This window comes from Silurus meridionalis, chromosome 17 (genome assembly GCF_014805685.1).
Source record: "Silurus meridionalis isolate SWU-2019-XX chromosome 17, ASM1480568v1, whole genome shotgun sequence".
Classification (NCBI taxonomy): domain Eukaryota; kingdom Metazoa; phylum Chordata; class Actinopteri; order Siluriformes; family Siluridae; genus Silurus; species Silurus meridionalis.
Genome location: NC_060900.1, coordinates 6,362,160 through 6,376,730, shown reverse-complemented (window position 1 = coordinate 6,376,730; position 14,571 = coordinate 6,362,160). Strand labels below are relative to the sequence as shown.

The window sequence follows — 14,571 nt, the reverse complement described above, 5'->3', positions numbered from 1 at the left end:
TGTAAAGAGGTATGACAATAACCAATCCAAAAACAGTAACAGTGACGATGGCAGCGTAAGGTGCAAATGCAGTATGAGCACAATTTTGATCGTGAAGGAGAATTGAGCATAAGAGACTTATGATACAAGTTGGATGGGCATGCTCGTATTAAGAAGTCTGATAGCTTGTGGGAAGAATCTTCTATAAGTTTCAAAGCAGTCGATTAGCACCAACATTGCATTCGATGTTTGTTCTAGAAAAGATTGGGGGGAGAAACACACGTCTCTTCTTAGCAAACATTAACAAAACGGACATAAAACATTAAGGAAAGAGTAAACCAGCCAAAATTCCTGAAAATCTAATTCTAAAGTATGAAATTAGAAGAAAAGAAAATGGATTCGCTTTCTTTACTGTATTAAAAAAAAACATCTACTAGTCCCTCTCAGTGATGCTTTTGATCAGCCTGAACCTGACCGCAACAGCTGTCCAACTGTTGTGCATTCCATTAGCGGAGGTTGATGTGTCAGACTACGTGGACATTTCCGAGATGAGACTAATGATGTGTCAGACGGTAATCGGACATCCCTCAGTGGAATATTCTGCTGTGATCTTTTTAGTGTAGCCTCCCCCAAGAGCTCTGTCTAATCAAAGCAGGGAACTAACGAGCTTCCGACATAAATCTATGTTTGATATGTGCCATTTGTTAGAACTGGGGGCTTGTAATTGAGGTTGATGTTTGAGTAGGAGGCTTAAATTGATATAGATGAACCTGACTGGACAGTTAATACCCTGTGCCAAGGAAACACGTCTTCTGATGAGGTTCAATTTATTCCAGCTGTCTCCATGTATTCATACACTGGCCACGTCATTGCATTAGAGGCTAATTCATTTGAACGGTTTCCTGGAAATTTTAATATTGTGTTAATATTAATGTAAATATTATATGTTCCTGTATCTTTGAAAGTAGAACGTAAAAAGTAACAAACTACTGTACATTTGTTTCAGCAGTTGACCCGATCAAAATAGTTTGCTCTCCAAAGTCTACAGACATCAAATTATTAGCAGCAGTGTATAAACAAAATCCTGTGGAAAATATTCATTTCACCTTTTAAAGACAACCTGAGAAAAAATTTACAGGAAAGCCATTAGCTAGCTGAGTTAGACTAGCTAGCTATTTTTTTATGAAAGACTGTATGTAAGACAGTATGAAAGCTTAACATTAACTTGAGATGCCACTTCAATATTCAGAAAAGGTTGCATTTTGTGTTAATAATATCTGAGCGAGGCTACAGCTTGTCTGTACTGTTTGGCATGATGGTTAAGGGGCATCTTTGCTGTAAAATAGGTATGATTTAATGTGAGTTTGCTAACTTAATAGCCAGCTAATATTACCTTTCTGCAGTAGGTTTAGTAGCTTGAGGGTTGTTATGGCGATTATGAAAATGTAGTTCTATTAATATAAGTTCTATTGAAGTCAGGAGTATGTTTTATAATCTTTCCACCCCTGTTTTTTTGACCAGGATATAGCAAATACAAACATACAAAGCATACAACGATGAACAAAGGTAGTAGTAGTTCATCATGACTTCAGTATGAAAAGCAGGTGGTGGTTCAATATCTCTCTGGACTCCTTCTTCAAGTCCACCACAGTCTTCACCTTCAGCAGGTGTGGGGTAGGTACACCAAAGCCTGGCTCCTCCACCATCACACTTATAACACGTAATTGGACAGGACAGTTAATAGCGCTTCGCGGACTGAGCGGCCTGGGGTAATTTGAGAAGCTGAAAAAGTTTGTGGAGATGAGCCACTGACAGTCTGTTAGAAATTGAAGAGGCGGGTGTCTCAAACGAACGGAAACATGGACCGGTTTCTAATCATAGACGTCTGGCATGGCGTGCTTGGAGAACCTAAGCATTATTAATGTAATCAGGAGTGGCTTCTTCGGGGCTGAGATAATAGGATTAAAGTCAGTGGCGCTCAGGCTTTTCAGTAAAGGTTAGCGCAGGTGTCAACAATGCTAATGACCCACCTGCTGTGCTACACGGTCTTGTTCTGTTAAAGCTCTGCACCCTCTATTAAGCTTTGTCCATTAGTCAGGGTTTCATTAGTCACAATTTAGAGATATGTCCCCTAATAAGACCAGTCCATTAGGAAAAACTTTGTTAGATATCCAGAATTAGTAGGTGGGAATGGGATTTTTGACCCTGCTTACCTCATGCTGATCAGATTCGAATTTGATAACATGCTAAAGTGCCTTGAGTCGAGACTAATTCTAGGTGTGTATCTATATATATATCTATATATATATCTATATATATATATATATATATATATATATATATATATATATATATATATATATACATACATACATACCTACACTGAGGATCTCATAAATAAAACTTTATTCACACTGAGACAATAGAAAGTATTGATTTATTTATTCACACTGAGACAGTTCAAAGTTATTTCGATCTGACCAGAAAGAGAAAGACGTACATACAAGTAGATTATAATGTGCATGAGGAAGAGAATGGTCGAAACAGAAGAATGTTATAGATAAACAAACTAAAACTCCGACAGTGAGTCCCCAGGTAAGTACATTGTGAATACAGAGACAAAATGATATTCTTTTTCTATAAAAAAAAAAAAAGAAAATCAGTGATGCATCCATTAGCTCTCAGTGCTCCGTGTTAATAAATAGATCTTCAGACACAAGCTGTGCTCAAATTAAAACCGATCAAATAAGGCGGAAAAATTCTTTTGAAATCTTAGAACTATTAATCATTGAATTACGTTCACACTTTCACAGCAATCTCCTATAGTTATGCTTGCCCAGTTCAACAGTTTTTCAGCATGTTTTTTACATGTTGTGCATGCTGTCCTCATGAGCTTCAGACAGATCCAGTCTCTCGACCGAGCTTAATCGAAGTTTTAACCTTTCATGGAGTTGCAACCGAGGCTGCTGGAGGAGCCGATGCGGTCCAACCGTCCTCCAAAGCAGCCGGAGAAGCTCTTGCTCCTTGTAGACAGTAGAAGATCCATGAGACGCTTCCTCTGCATCTCAAGTCCCTCGTCAGTGTTGCTGTCCTCAGCTGGAGCAGCAGCCTGGTTCTCCCTGCCTGGAGAAACTTGACTTTGACTTACTGCTATGTTCCTATCCTCGTAATCCACAGCACCTTCGGTGTCTTCTTCGGCTACCAAGGCTTCTTCAAGCTGCTGGAGCAAATTCTGAGGAGCACAGCATGAAAGAGGTGCACTGTTAGACTCAACGGTTTAATGGGTGTTAGAAAAAAAATGGTCATCTTGAAAATAAATGGGTCTTTTTACATTCTGCAGTTGTAGTCCATGATTGGCCCTGGTTTGCATATGTTCTCCAACTATCTTTTTCTTTTTAAATATTTTTTAGTCAAGGCTATTAGGTGTAGATTCACATGCTTTTTAAGTATTATGCTTGTACTTTTTTGCCATTACTGCTACACTTTTCTATTAAAAAACAATGCAGGTAGCAATAGACAGACAAATTTCATGTGCAGGATCATTTACAGTAGCTGAGGAGCAAACTATTGCAATGGTTGCATAGGTACATTTTTTTGTTTAACTTAAGTTTAATTAATCAAGTGCCAACTCTTCATTCCAAATATCTCATCAACAAAATTTTATTAAAGAAATTAAACAAAAACCCATTGTTTCCTATGGTTTTGAACTTACCTTGAGCTTGCCCATGCTGCTTGCAGAGCTGTGCCTACTCAACTCATGAGCCTGAACAGTTAGCTCATGACAGAGCAGGACCAGAAGTCCTACTAGTATAAGTCCTTTAATCATTCCTGGCTTGCTTTGAGACTTCACTGTAACTTTCTGTGATGGCTGTGTGCGTGACTCCTTCTTTTATTGGGACACTAGACCATCCAAGACTCATCTTTTCACAAGCCACGTGAAGTGCATTCCAACACCTCGCCTGTGATAGGTTCTTGTGGTAGATTTCCTTTTAAGTGGCTGTTTGGTGCTACTTGATTTGCCTTTGAGAGAGGTTGTGGTAGGCAACGAGGCAAACACAAACAGTCAGTGACCTCAGGGGCAGTTTTTGAGGGCAGGAAGAAGTTGTGACACCCATCATCAGGCATTCGTCCACTACACATGCCTTGCGCTGTTGGAGCATTAGGTCAGAACTGATAACTTCAACCTATACTAAATATACTATTTGGTTGGTCAGGCGTTCCATAGACGTTCTATATTTAGATTGAGAAACCCTTATCTCAGTAATATGTTAAGAAATCGTTTGACCATCGTGCTTAAGTATGTGGCTTGGTTTTATTAGTTTATTAAGAAAAATCTGATTGAATCCACAGTGTAATTTAAGACAAAGGCAGGTGATATTGTTGGAAATAAATTTTTTTTGTAAAGGTTAGGGGCCTTGTTTAGTGCAATGGCAGCTTGGCAATGCTGGGATTTTAACTTACTTACCAGACTGCTTTATCATGTCTCCACAACTGATAATGAGAAATTGACTTCTGATTGGAAGGTTTGCTGTGGGAGTTTAAATCTCAGCAAAACCAGGCCCCTTTTACTGGACCCTTAATCCCTTACTTTCTCATTGCATGAGATAATTGTCGGTCACTTTGAATAAACTGCATAAATGTAAATGTAAACGCCATGCTAACTCATTTCACTAGTTAAAGCTGAAGAACCTACATGTATGTACTGTATATACATTATTTAGTTTGATTATACTTCAGAGCAGATAATGAGTAATATGACTTCTAAACAATGAATGTGAACTAGCATGGCTTTAATCATAATGATAATGAATAGTTGCCTTGCAAAGGTTGGTTAGATCTCATTTATTACTTTTTATTTTACCAGGAAGTCCCACTTGAGCTGAGTAATCTCTATAATGCTATATTTGGCCAATGTAGAATCCATGCAAAACTCAACATTAAAGCACGCACATTCAAATTAAAATACAACATACAAAACACGTATTTGACACAAAGGTCTGATACTAAAAATGATCATGTGCCTTAAAATGCATCAATCAATATAAATTAATTAATTTTAAATTATTTTGCAAATGATTCCATGACCAAGGTAATAGGAAAATGAAAATGCAGATCAGTCAAAACCTGGGATACATTAAAGAGCAACCAAAGCATTTCACTGGATGTCGTACCCTGTATGTATGTGTATGTGACATATAAAATTTGATTTGATTTGATTTGAACCACTTGGAGGAACCCAACTGGTAGCTACCATAGCTAATACAAAGAATACTAAATGTAGGCTGGAAGTTTCCCTTGTATAAGTATATAGATAAAAAAATATATTTTTAAAAATATATTTCATCTTTTTGATGATAACCATAATTGAGACTATTCTGGTTATGTTTATTATTTAACATCCATAAAATTTGACCATTTAAACCAAAAGACTCCCCAGTGATAACCAGACTAGAATGAACCCTTTCCTTAGTGACCTTTAAAACTCTCAGAAGCCATGAGTTGGTCTAAATGTATTTGCCCTCACTTTTAGAACTACTTTCACTCTACCTGCTGAATAATTTATAATAGCTATGAAAATATGCTTTATTATTACAAGTTAGGGGTTTATTCATAGGGTGTTTTTTCGAGAAAGTCTGAGAAAAAAAGTTTGTTTTGTCTGCCAAAGCACTGTTTATTGGATTGATATTAGTAAGTGAATAAAAAATCTGTCTTGTTTGTAAATATAGGCATCTGATTTGCAGACACAAATGAAGTGTCCTTCACATAAATGTCTGCCTTTCACTTTCACTTAGATGTATTACTATTGACCAAATGCAGCTGTCAACTTCAAACCATCCATTAAGCTTGATCAGGTATAAATTGGTATAAGCTTAGTTTCTACCAGACTGCAAAGGTCTGCTTTCCTAATGAACTTGAAAATTGACTTCACTTTGAACATATCAGATATGACATTTTTTGCTTGTTTTATCACAATTAGGTCAATTGTTTTATTTGCCATCACAGTGTCCATTGTTTTAACTTAGTTATGATACTTCAGTTTTCTCATAGAGCATTCACATGGGGACACATCGCTCTCCATGGTGCTGAATGAAATATTGCAACATTTTCACACACATGGCAGTGTACTGTTTTCCTGTTTCACATCCAGAGGGCTGTACACTGAAAATATTTTCCATACAAACATTTAATAAAATAAAGCTAGTGTATATAATCATGTATAGAAAATATATAAAATTAATTCATTAAAATAATTGAAAGAATTAAAATAATAAAAATATATTAAAATAATAAATACATTTAAACAAATGGTTAAAAAAAGAATATTCAGCACAATTTGTTTTTTTTTTTATAATTTATTGAATATTTCATTAAGATACAACTGACTATTGAGTATAAATAGAGAATGTATAGAAATATAAATTCATATCTAGACAGATCAATAAATATTCTAATAAATAAATGACATTTAAATATTCACTCTGGCACCATCACAGGAAATGATGTAACAGTTAAGACTTCATTTACTCTTTGGACCTGAAAAAAAATAAAAACAGAAAGAAAAGAGGAGACTGATAAGTGACACAAAAAAAGACAAGCAGAACTGTATTTTATACTGTATTTTTGTACTGTAATTTCCTAAATCTGTCTATTATGACAATTTTAACTTTTTGTAAACTCTAGACAAATGTAGGTGTGTAAAATTATAACCTAAACTTACTGCTACGTCCGATAGTTTTGCAGCCCAGTGTGGACATAGAGCCGATACGGTCCAGTGGGCGACCAAAACATCCTGAGTACTTCTTTGAGCCTGAGTCCTGGCGAACCGTCTTCAGATCCCGGGCTGAGAGGAAGTCCCTTGCAAGCACCTCAGGCTGTGGAAAAACTTCCTCTTCCTCAATTACAGTTTGTTCCTCTTCTGGGTTCAGTGTTTGAGCAGGAACTAATTCTTCCAGTTGGCTAAGCAAAAGCTGGGAGAGGGCAATGATATGTTACGATTAATACAGAGATATCTCTTAATGCTTAATTATAATGTTGTGTCCTGCATATATAAAAATAGTAACAGTCCAAACTTACCTTCAAGTCATCCAGGTCTTTGCTGGTCACAGCCATGCTTTGCATCGGGAGTGCGCTTGTGATAGTCAAACTAACAAGCAGTAAAAAGCTTACAGATGGAATGTAAAATGGTGCCATGTTCTCTGAAATCCTTAACAATTGTCTGTTGGACTGCTATATTGATTCTTCAGTCTCTTTATGCTGTGTCCGTTTTCTGTGTTTCATAGCTCCAAGCTGGGAGATGGTGCCTTTTTATACTTTAAAGTCTGACTCACAAAAGTTATGTTAGGAATTAGAGGCCACATTCCAACACCTCCAGTGATAAAGCTGTCTGTCGGAAATAACTCCATTTAAAGCTTCATTGTAGCAGATATGAGCCCTATGACATCGCCTGCAATGCGTTTTGTTTAGATAATGAGCTTGGGAAAGTAGTTCCCTGAAATTACACACATTGCGTTTATTTTGGTGACATAATGGAGCATATATGGTCCTATGTATATATACACATTATAGTTAAAGATGTTAAATATTATACTATCAGCTTTACATTACATTAACAGTCAGCTGGAGGATTATTGGCAACCTTGGTAAAGTTGGGTCAGTGATCTTATAATCTGAAAAAAAACTTTGATTAAAGTAAATTATTTTGAATAAATTAATACCACTTTAAACATATATGTTTGTTTATGATCATAGATATGTATTTCATAAAATACTAAATGCTATCATTTGTTTTACTGTTTTAACTTTATTCCACAGAGAGGTATACGGCATCAATGACTTCCTTTTTCACTGTGGTAGAAAATAATTGCTTAAGTGCTTAAGTTACTCCTCATAAACATGGAAAAAGATTGGAGAATTGGTTTATTAAAGCAAAACAGCGTGTGCTAACCTTAATTGTTATTGAAGTATCGAGAACATGTCCATATTCACTATCAAGGGAATAATTCAGAGGTTGAACGCACCCAATGCTGTAATGAACCTGCCTGATAGTGTTGCTCTACCTCATGGCCAAACAAACTGTGAAGAGTCCCAGTAGACTGTTTTTGTTTCTTCCACCTAACCAACAGTATGAGGACACAGAGTTCTGTCAATGCTAAAAATTTGACCGGCATCTCAACAAGGTGGTGGATTGGAATTAAATTAAATTAATATAGAGCAAAAAACTCAAACTGTTGAATTTGTGGTATAGAGCTATTTTTCCTCCAAAGGTTGTGAGGTAAAACTCCATTAAAATAGAAGAGCTTTTGAATTATTTTTTGGTTGCCTCTACCAAGAAGTAACAACTTGGCAACTTCCACCAGGTCAATAACTACAGAATTTTTGGCATTGTCTGTCAATTCTTTGTCATCTGAACTAGACCTCTTTTAAAACATATGAGGTAAGCTGCAGAGATAATGGCTTTGGAGGTTCAGAAGTGATTCTGTGCATAGGAGTGTTTTTGGGTTCTTTTTCCTGATTTCACCAGTATTGTAACTGATGTCTCTGCTGTAATGTTTGCAAAAGAAAGCTGAACATAGCACTAAATGACAGTGAATGTGATACACGTTTTGTTTATAAAAAATGTATTTAATGTTTGAATTATATTATTTAAAGGCTAGATTTCACTAAAATATTTTTTTCGGATTAAATTAATTGACCACAAAAGCATTTTTAAAAACATTTTTACTTCTTAAATGCCAAGGGTCCCAACACTTCTAGTCCACTCTATAACGGCAATAACTCGTATTTAATTTTTCTGAGTACATAGATGCACTCCATTGTCACCCAGGTCATGATGTAGCCTTGAACTGTAATCACATATAACACAGGTAGAAGTGCACTACAATGATGAAGTAGAAGAGTGCTGTTTCGTTTATATTATTCCTAATAATCTTATTTTTGAAATGTAATACTAAGTGTAGTGCATGCTTGTCAATTATAATACAAAAGCAAAAAAGTATATTAGAATCAAGAGAATGTCCCCCATGATCTCTCATGTGAATAACTTGCAATATTAATTTAATTAAATGTATCGTGGTTTTATTATGCAGATTGTACATCTCACTTTTATAATTCTTTTTCACCTTTAATCCCATATTGTTCCAACAATGTTTTTCTTTTTTCAAAACACACAATGTGATCTTATATTTAGTAATATGTGACCTTATCCTAATGTGAAAATCAACTTTTTGTATTCATCGATGCCCCCATGCCTAATTATGCCATTAAAAATGTATTGAATTATCTCTCTTGGTCTTGTAATGCCACTGGCCTTTTCTTTACTCTAAAATTTGTGAACTGTTGATCCTGTTATTATTAAGACTAATTAGTAGTAGACTACTGTTTAAATATCAGCACAGTATTCATTTGCAGTCTCATGCTTTCTCCTCTCATTGTTGGTATTAAGGAGGTGTGATACATAATGTCTTCATGGACTATCAATCCATTTGTCTATTGTTTTTTAACCCTCATTATTGTCTGTTTGTTGTCAGATTTCTTTGGGCTACTGATGTTTTGTTTTTCGTCTGAAACATGCTCAAAAATTTGCATTCAGTACGTCCATTTAGACAGGGTCAGCACACATATTATGCAAAATATTTATTAATAATTTCACACCACATGAATTTGGACAAGAAATAAATACATATACAGAAGAAGCAGTAAAAGCACTTAGGTCATAGGTTTAAAAAAACAACAACAACAACAACAACAATTATTTACAATACACAGTCACCAAGAAATAAATAACACACAACAGAAGATGCTCTGCAAACAGCTGTAAACATGACAATATTTCAAAATCAGGTTCAATTAAAACCAGTAACAATAACACATGTGCCCTGCTCGAGGAGTTTCAAGTTAGGAGTTTTAAAGCCCTGTTCCAGTGCAAGCCTGTCCTGTGGGGAAGGGGGGATATGGGTAAGAAGGAAATAACGCATGGATTATGGTCCACATTAATGCTATTGAATGCATGTTAATAATATACATATGTGGGTTCATGTACCTGACGCTTCTAGCATCCGAGACCACTGAAAGAGCCGATGCGCTCTAGCCTAACACCGAAACAGCTTCTTAAACCACCTTTCTTGAAGCGACTGCGCTTGGACACGGACAGGATGTCCCCAATCAGGCGGTCCAGCGCGTTCTCTTTAGCCGCGAGCGCGCCGTCGAGTTCCCCGACGGTCCAGGCGCTTCCACTGAGAGCGCGGCGCTCCGCCGTCCCGCCTCCACGCTCGGACTCCGACGCAGACTCCGACACCTCCGAACCGAGGAAAGGCTCGTTGGCGGTTTGCTCTTCCTCCAGGAGCTCCTTAAGGCTCTCCTGTGCCAAAATACGTCAAAAAAATTAAAGCAAGAAAGCATGCAAATACAATAAAGCATATAGTCACAAAGAAAATGCGAGGAGACACTGCGCCTTTATTGCACTGCGCCATAAATGCGCAAAGGCGCAGAACAGGATTGCGCATGGCGCACGGATCCTGGGTAACACAGAGCACTGTGTGCTCACCTGTAATTCGGAGAGCGGTTTGGCCCCGATGGAGTTCAGAAGCAGGAGAGAGGAGAGGCAGAACACGCAGAAGTTGGCGGTCATGTTGCGTTTCGCTTTAGCTGCGTGGCTGGGTTTTCTGAGCGCTCCTTCTCACGCCAGTTGGCCGAGCTCAGTCTCCAGGTGCGCGCTTTATATCCTCACCGATTTCGTCACGGGCTGCCAGAGAAACCAAACGAGCTGTAAAGTCTAATGGAAGGGGAGGTGAATCAGGGGCAATGTTTCCTTCCACTAGATGAGCGAGAAAAGTCAAATTATCCTCAGTAATATCAGGGATGCAATACAATTTTGCATAAACGCATACTATAATTCATCAAGCATGCACTTTCTATTTTTTTTTTTCTAATGGGATCAAACTATAATCAAAAAATCTGGGAAAACTATAGAATATCAGAGTTAAAGTTAGGTTTAAGTGCTCATATAGAATTAAGGATTTACAGTGGAAAAGCCAAAAATCCTCCATCAGCTGTAATGTGCATCAGGTGTGTCTAAACCTGCAGGGGGTCAAACCAACTTATGTGTAAATAGCTCATACTGAAATCCACCTATATACAGTATGTGTTCCTGGTAAATTTTCCTCATTTGATGGAGTGTTCCTGTTTTGTCACCTTTCCAGCTCAGTTATAAATTGCGGTATTTTTGCAGCATTTCTAACTGCAGTAGTATAATGCACACGTTATAAAAACATTATGCACAATAATGCACAATAATGCAGTTTACAATACATACAAAGTTGCAGGCAACTGAGAGCAACACTGAAGTATTAACTACCCTTAAACATCTTTCAGTGTTCAGCTTATTTGAGTTTGAGAAATATAAAATGATTATGTACTTTTCCAGCTCAATTCGTATTGATTAATGGGTACAGCTTTGTGTACATCGATGAACTAATCTACAGAAAACACAAAATTTAGGCCATATGTAAATATATGACTATTAATACCAATGGAAAGAAAGCAGATAACAACATTTACTCTGAGAAAGCATCAGGAGAAGGTACAGTACTACAGCATCTACTACTTCCTAACAAAACGTCTAGCAATATTTAAACAATGCAAGAACGCTAACCATGTAAATCACAGTGACAGCCAGTTGCAGGCATCTGTGAGCTCTTGCATGTAGAAGCGAACAGACAGCAATTTCCTCTGAGTGTGTTTTATTTATTAGTGTGTTTATTAGTTAAATTGAAAAGTTACATTTATTTAGTAATGTGTGCTATATATTGCTCTGTTGTAGATACATGCATCAACACCAGAATGCCCACACAACCTGTGGCTGCTTCTGTTTCAGGCTGTCTGCGAGAGGTGTGTAAAGTGTGTGAGGCATGTTTTCTCCCTGGGATATCCTGAATCTATTTCAAGCATGCACATTTCACCTGCTCACCTCTGTCCTCCCCTGGTACAGATCACTGAGCACAACTCATTGCCATGATTAAGAGTCTTCGAGCTAATTAAGATTTTAATGGCAGGCCAGAGCAGCCCATGCCATTTCACATATCCTTTTTGCGAAGGACACGTCATTGAAAATGTCACATAAGAAATCAGTGCAGGAGCGAATTTGTATACATGCGAAAGACATTTGTGGTTCAATCTATGAGAGAGAAAATGCAACAACAATTTTTCTAAAGGGTAGACTTTTATTATAATCTTTGGTACAAAGCGAAATGTGCCAGATGGACTCCAAAGCCATTTCACCAATAGTTGTTCTGTAGGTGCCAAGAGACACTAAAAAACTAATCAGTCCCTGTCTTCCTCTGCATTGTGCTTCAGTTCAGAGCTAGCAGGAGACCATCGCTCATGCTGACTTTCTCTGGCTGCCTCTCTCACGCAGGATGGCGATGGGCCTCAGGGCATGAATGCTAAGGCTGAGACTCTCACACTTTCCGTGCAGCTTACAAAAAAATAAAAGTAAAGACAAGAATAAAGAAAGAGCTGCTCTCATGTAGAACAGCTAAGAGACAAGAATGTGATCTAACCGAGCCAGTGACTGACTGTGAACATACAATACGTCTAATAGAAAATGTGTGTGCTACAGTTTGTTAGAACAAAGCAGCATATTAAGCGACATCAGGACAATCATTTTTGTTAGGAAATGCTTGCTTTCTTGTGCAAATAATTCATTGGCCAAACATGTGGCTGCATTGCAGAGCATAATATCATATAACTACAGGCCAAGAGCTTCAGTTAAGGTTCTTATCAAGCACCAGAATGGAGAAAATGTTGCCAAAAAAATCTCAGTACCTTTTACCATGGCATGGTGTATGATGCTGGATGGGCAGGGTCTTGTGTTTGAGAAACTGATTACCTTAGATTTTCATGCACATGTCTCAAACAAGTAGAGACAAGAGTCCTTTACTGCTTCTTTGCTTTTAGCAGTTAGTTTTAACATCAAGCTTAGAAATACTGTATATTTATAGTAATTTCAGAAAAACTATTTTTGTAGAGAATTTGTAGTCTTTTGTGTGCTTTTGTCACCATGACTAAATTTATATACAATAGTGGAACCAACATTGAAATGTTTGCTTGTGTTTAAAAAAGAAGAGTAGAGAAAAAACAGGTACAGTTTCATAAAGTCTTATTATATTACAATTTATCCGACTGTTTGGAGAATTTAGAACACAGTATACTGTACCTTCAGTTTATACTAGAAGTAGTTTAATTTCAAATGGCTGTTGTTGATTCTTCAATTCATTTTTATCTGTATAGCACATTTAACAATGGACATTGTCTCAAAGCATCTTTAAACAGATAATGTGTTACGAAAGAATCAATAAGATTGTTCTTTATAAGTGCAAGTTTGACCCTAATGAGCAAACCGGTGGCGACTGTGGCAAAGAAAACTCCCCGAGATGGCATAAGGAGGAAACCTTGAGAGGACCCAGACTCAAGAGGAACCATCCTCATCTGGGTGGCACCGAATGCCCATTTATTACAGCTGAATGGTGTTGAGTTGTGCAGTGATGGTGATCAAATGCAACCTGTAGTCCTGAGTCAGTGTAGTACACTGTTCATGGATCCCCAGGCCAGTACAGAAGTACAGTTACTCATGTTTTAAAAGACTCTGGCAAAAGATGAAGTACTGACTGTCCTTTTGAAAAAGTCATTACTTAAGTAAAAAATGATTAGCCTCTACTTCTACATGTTTTAGTTTCACGCTGGTAACTGAAACTCACATTATATTAATATTAGGGCTATCTTCTTTCTCTTTCAGCTATTCCCATTAGGGGTTGCCACAGTGGATCATTCTTTCCCATACCCCCCCTATCTTCTAGATCTGCCTCTTTCAACCTACCCCCCTGCATGTCTTCCTTCACCACATCCATGAACCTCCTCTTTGACCTTCCTCTTTTCCTCCTTTCTTGTGGCTCCATCCTCAGTATTTTCTTACCGATATACCCCATGTCCCTCCTCTGCATATGTCCAAATTATCTCAATCGGGCCTCTCTCACTTTGTCCCCAAAATGTCCTACATTCAGTCCGTGTATTCAGTCATGTTTACATCACTGACTCCCTCTGTCTCATCCACGTTAACCCCATACTTCTTGTTGCCTTCTGTCTGCTCATTGTGAGCTTCATAAACTAGTCTACATCTGTGGTGTGTGAGAGCCAGGAAATGATACACCTATAGGTTGAAATAGGTTGATGAGCTGAAAACAGATGAGAAGAAAAAAAATAATAATAATTTCACCAAATGGTAACGAGCCAGTTTTGAAAATGTTATTGTATTTGTATTTTGTTACTTCCCACTTCTGGTTTTACATATCAGGACATAATCTAAACAATCTATCTACCCCCTTAGATTTCTAAGAAAAGGTTATTATAACAACAATTAGAGACTGGTGCTTTTAGTCTGTTAAATCTGAATTCCAGTTCAGGAGCATGTAAGTGAAATGTTGCAATTCAACATGTAAATGGTCATAAATGATTTTATAGAAATAAACGTTTAGTTGCTTCAAACTTGGCTTTAAAAAACAATAATAAACGCATTTCCTTTTGACCCTGTAGGAGAGA

At 37.3% G+C, this 14,571-nt stretch overlaps 3 protein-coding genes across 4 annotated transcripts; all 3 read right to left on the bottom strand.

Annotated features, from left to right (window-relative positions):
* Window positions 1-2,399: 2,399 nt before the first annotated feature.
* Window positions 2,400-3,870, bottom strand: nppa (natriuretic peptide A). The gene is made up of 2 exons (XM_046871537.1): window positions 3,692-3,870; window positions 2,400-3,211 (listed from the first exon to the last, which is right to left on the bottom strand). Exons 1-2 carry the CDS (start codon window positions 3,803-3,805, stop codon window positions 2,915-2,917), a joined length of 411 nt encoding a protein of 136 aa, XP_046727493.1. The 5' UTR covers window positions 3,806-3,870; the 3' UTR covers window positions 2,400-2,914.
* Window positions 3,871-6,357: 2,487 nt separating this feature from the next.
* On the bottom strand, window positions 6,358-7,273 carry nppb (natriuretic peptide B). Its single transcript, XM_046871538.1, has 3 exons — window positions 7,054-7,273; window positions 6,698-6,947; window positions 6,358-6,513 (listed from the first exon to the last, which is right to left on the bottom strand). Exons 1-3 carry the CDS (start codon window positions 7,168-7,170, stop codon window positions 6,497-6,499), a joined length of 384 nt encoding a protein of 127 aa, XP_046727494.1. The 5' UTR covers window positions 7,171-7,273; the 3' UTR covers window positions 6,358-6,496.
* Window positions 7,274-9,607: 2,334 nt separating this feature from the next.
* Window positions 9,608-10,834, bottom strand: nppal (natriuretic peptide A-like). 2 transcript variants are annotated; one of them, XM_046871881.1, is made up of 3 exons: window positions 10,523-10,834; window positions 10,019-10,336; window positions 9,608-9,906 (listed from the first exon to the last, which is right to left on the bottom strand). In XM_046871881.1, exons 1-2 carry the CDS (start codon window positions 10,604-10,606, stop codon window positions 10,028-10,030), a joined length of 393 nt encoding a protein of 130 aa, XP_046727837.1. In that variant the 5' UTR covers window positions 10,607-10,834; the 3' UTR covers window positions 9,608-9,906; window positions 10,019-10,027. The 2 variants fall into 2 exon arrangements, with proteins under 2 accessions (XP_046727837.1, XP_046727836.1); XM_046871880.1 differs by having other exon boundaries at window positions 9,608-9,911; window positions 10,523-10,832.
* Window positions 10,835-14,571: the final 3,737 nt, after the last annotated feature.

What these genes read in the sequence shown, in the direction of transcription:
- nppa (XM_046871537.1), bottom strand. Translation starts at nt 3,805, where the DNA reads ATGATTAAAGGACTTATACTAGTAGGACTTCTGGTCCTGCTCTGTCAT. An exon ending in GCAGCATGGGCAAGCTCAAG is followed by an intron (nt 3,212 to 3,691) that starts GTAAGTTCAAAA and finishes TGTGCTCCTCAG; the next exon opens with AATTTGCTCCAGCAGCTTGA.
- nppb (XM_046871538.1), bottom strand. Translation starts at nt 7,170, where the DNA reads ATGGCACCATTTTACATTCCATCTGTAAGCTTTTTACTGCTTGTTAGT. An exon ending in AAGACCTGGATGACTTGAAG is followed by an intron (nt 6,948 to 7,053) that starts GTAAGTTTGGAC and finishes GCCCTCTCCCAG; the next exon opens with CTTTTGCTTAGCCAACTGGA.
- nppal (XM_046871881.1), bottom strand. Translation starts at nt 10,606, where the DNA reads ATGACCGCCAACTTCTGCGTGTTCTGCCTCTCCTCTCTCCTGCTTCTG. An exon ending in AACCGCTCTCCGAATTACAG is followed by an intron (nt 10,337 to 10,522) that starts GTGAGCACACAG and finishes ATTTTGGCACAG; the next exon opens with GAGAGCCTTAAGGAGCTCCT.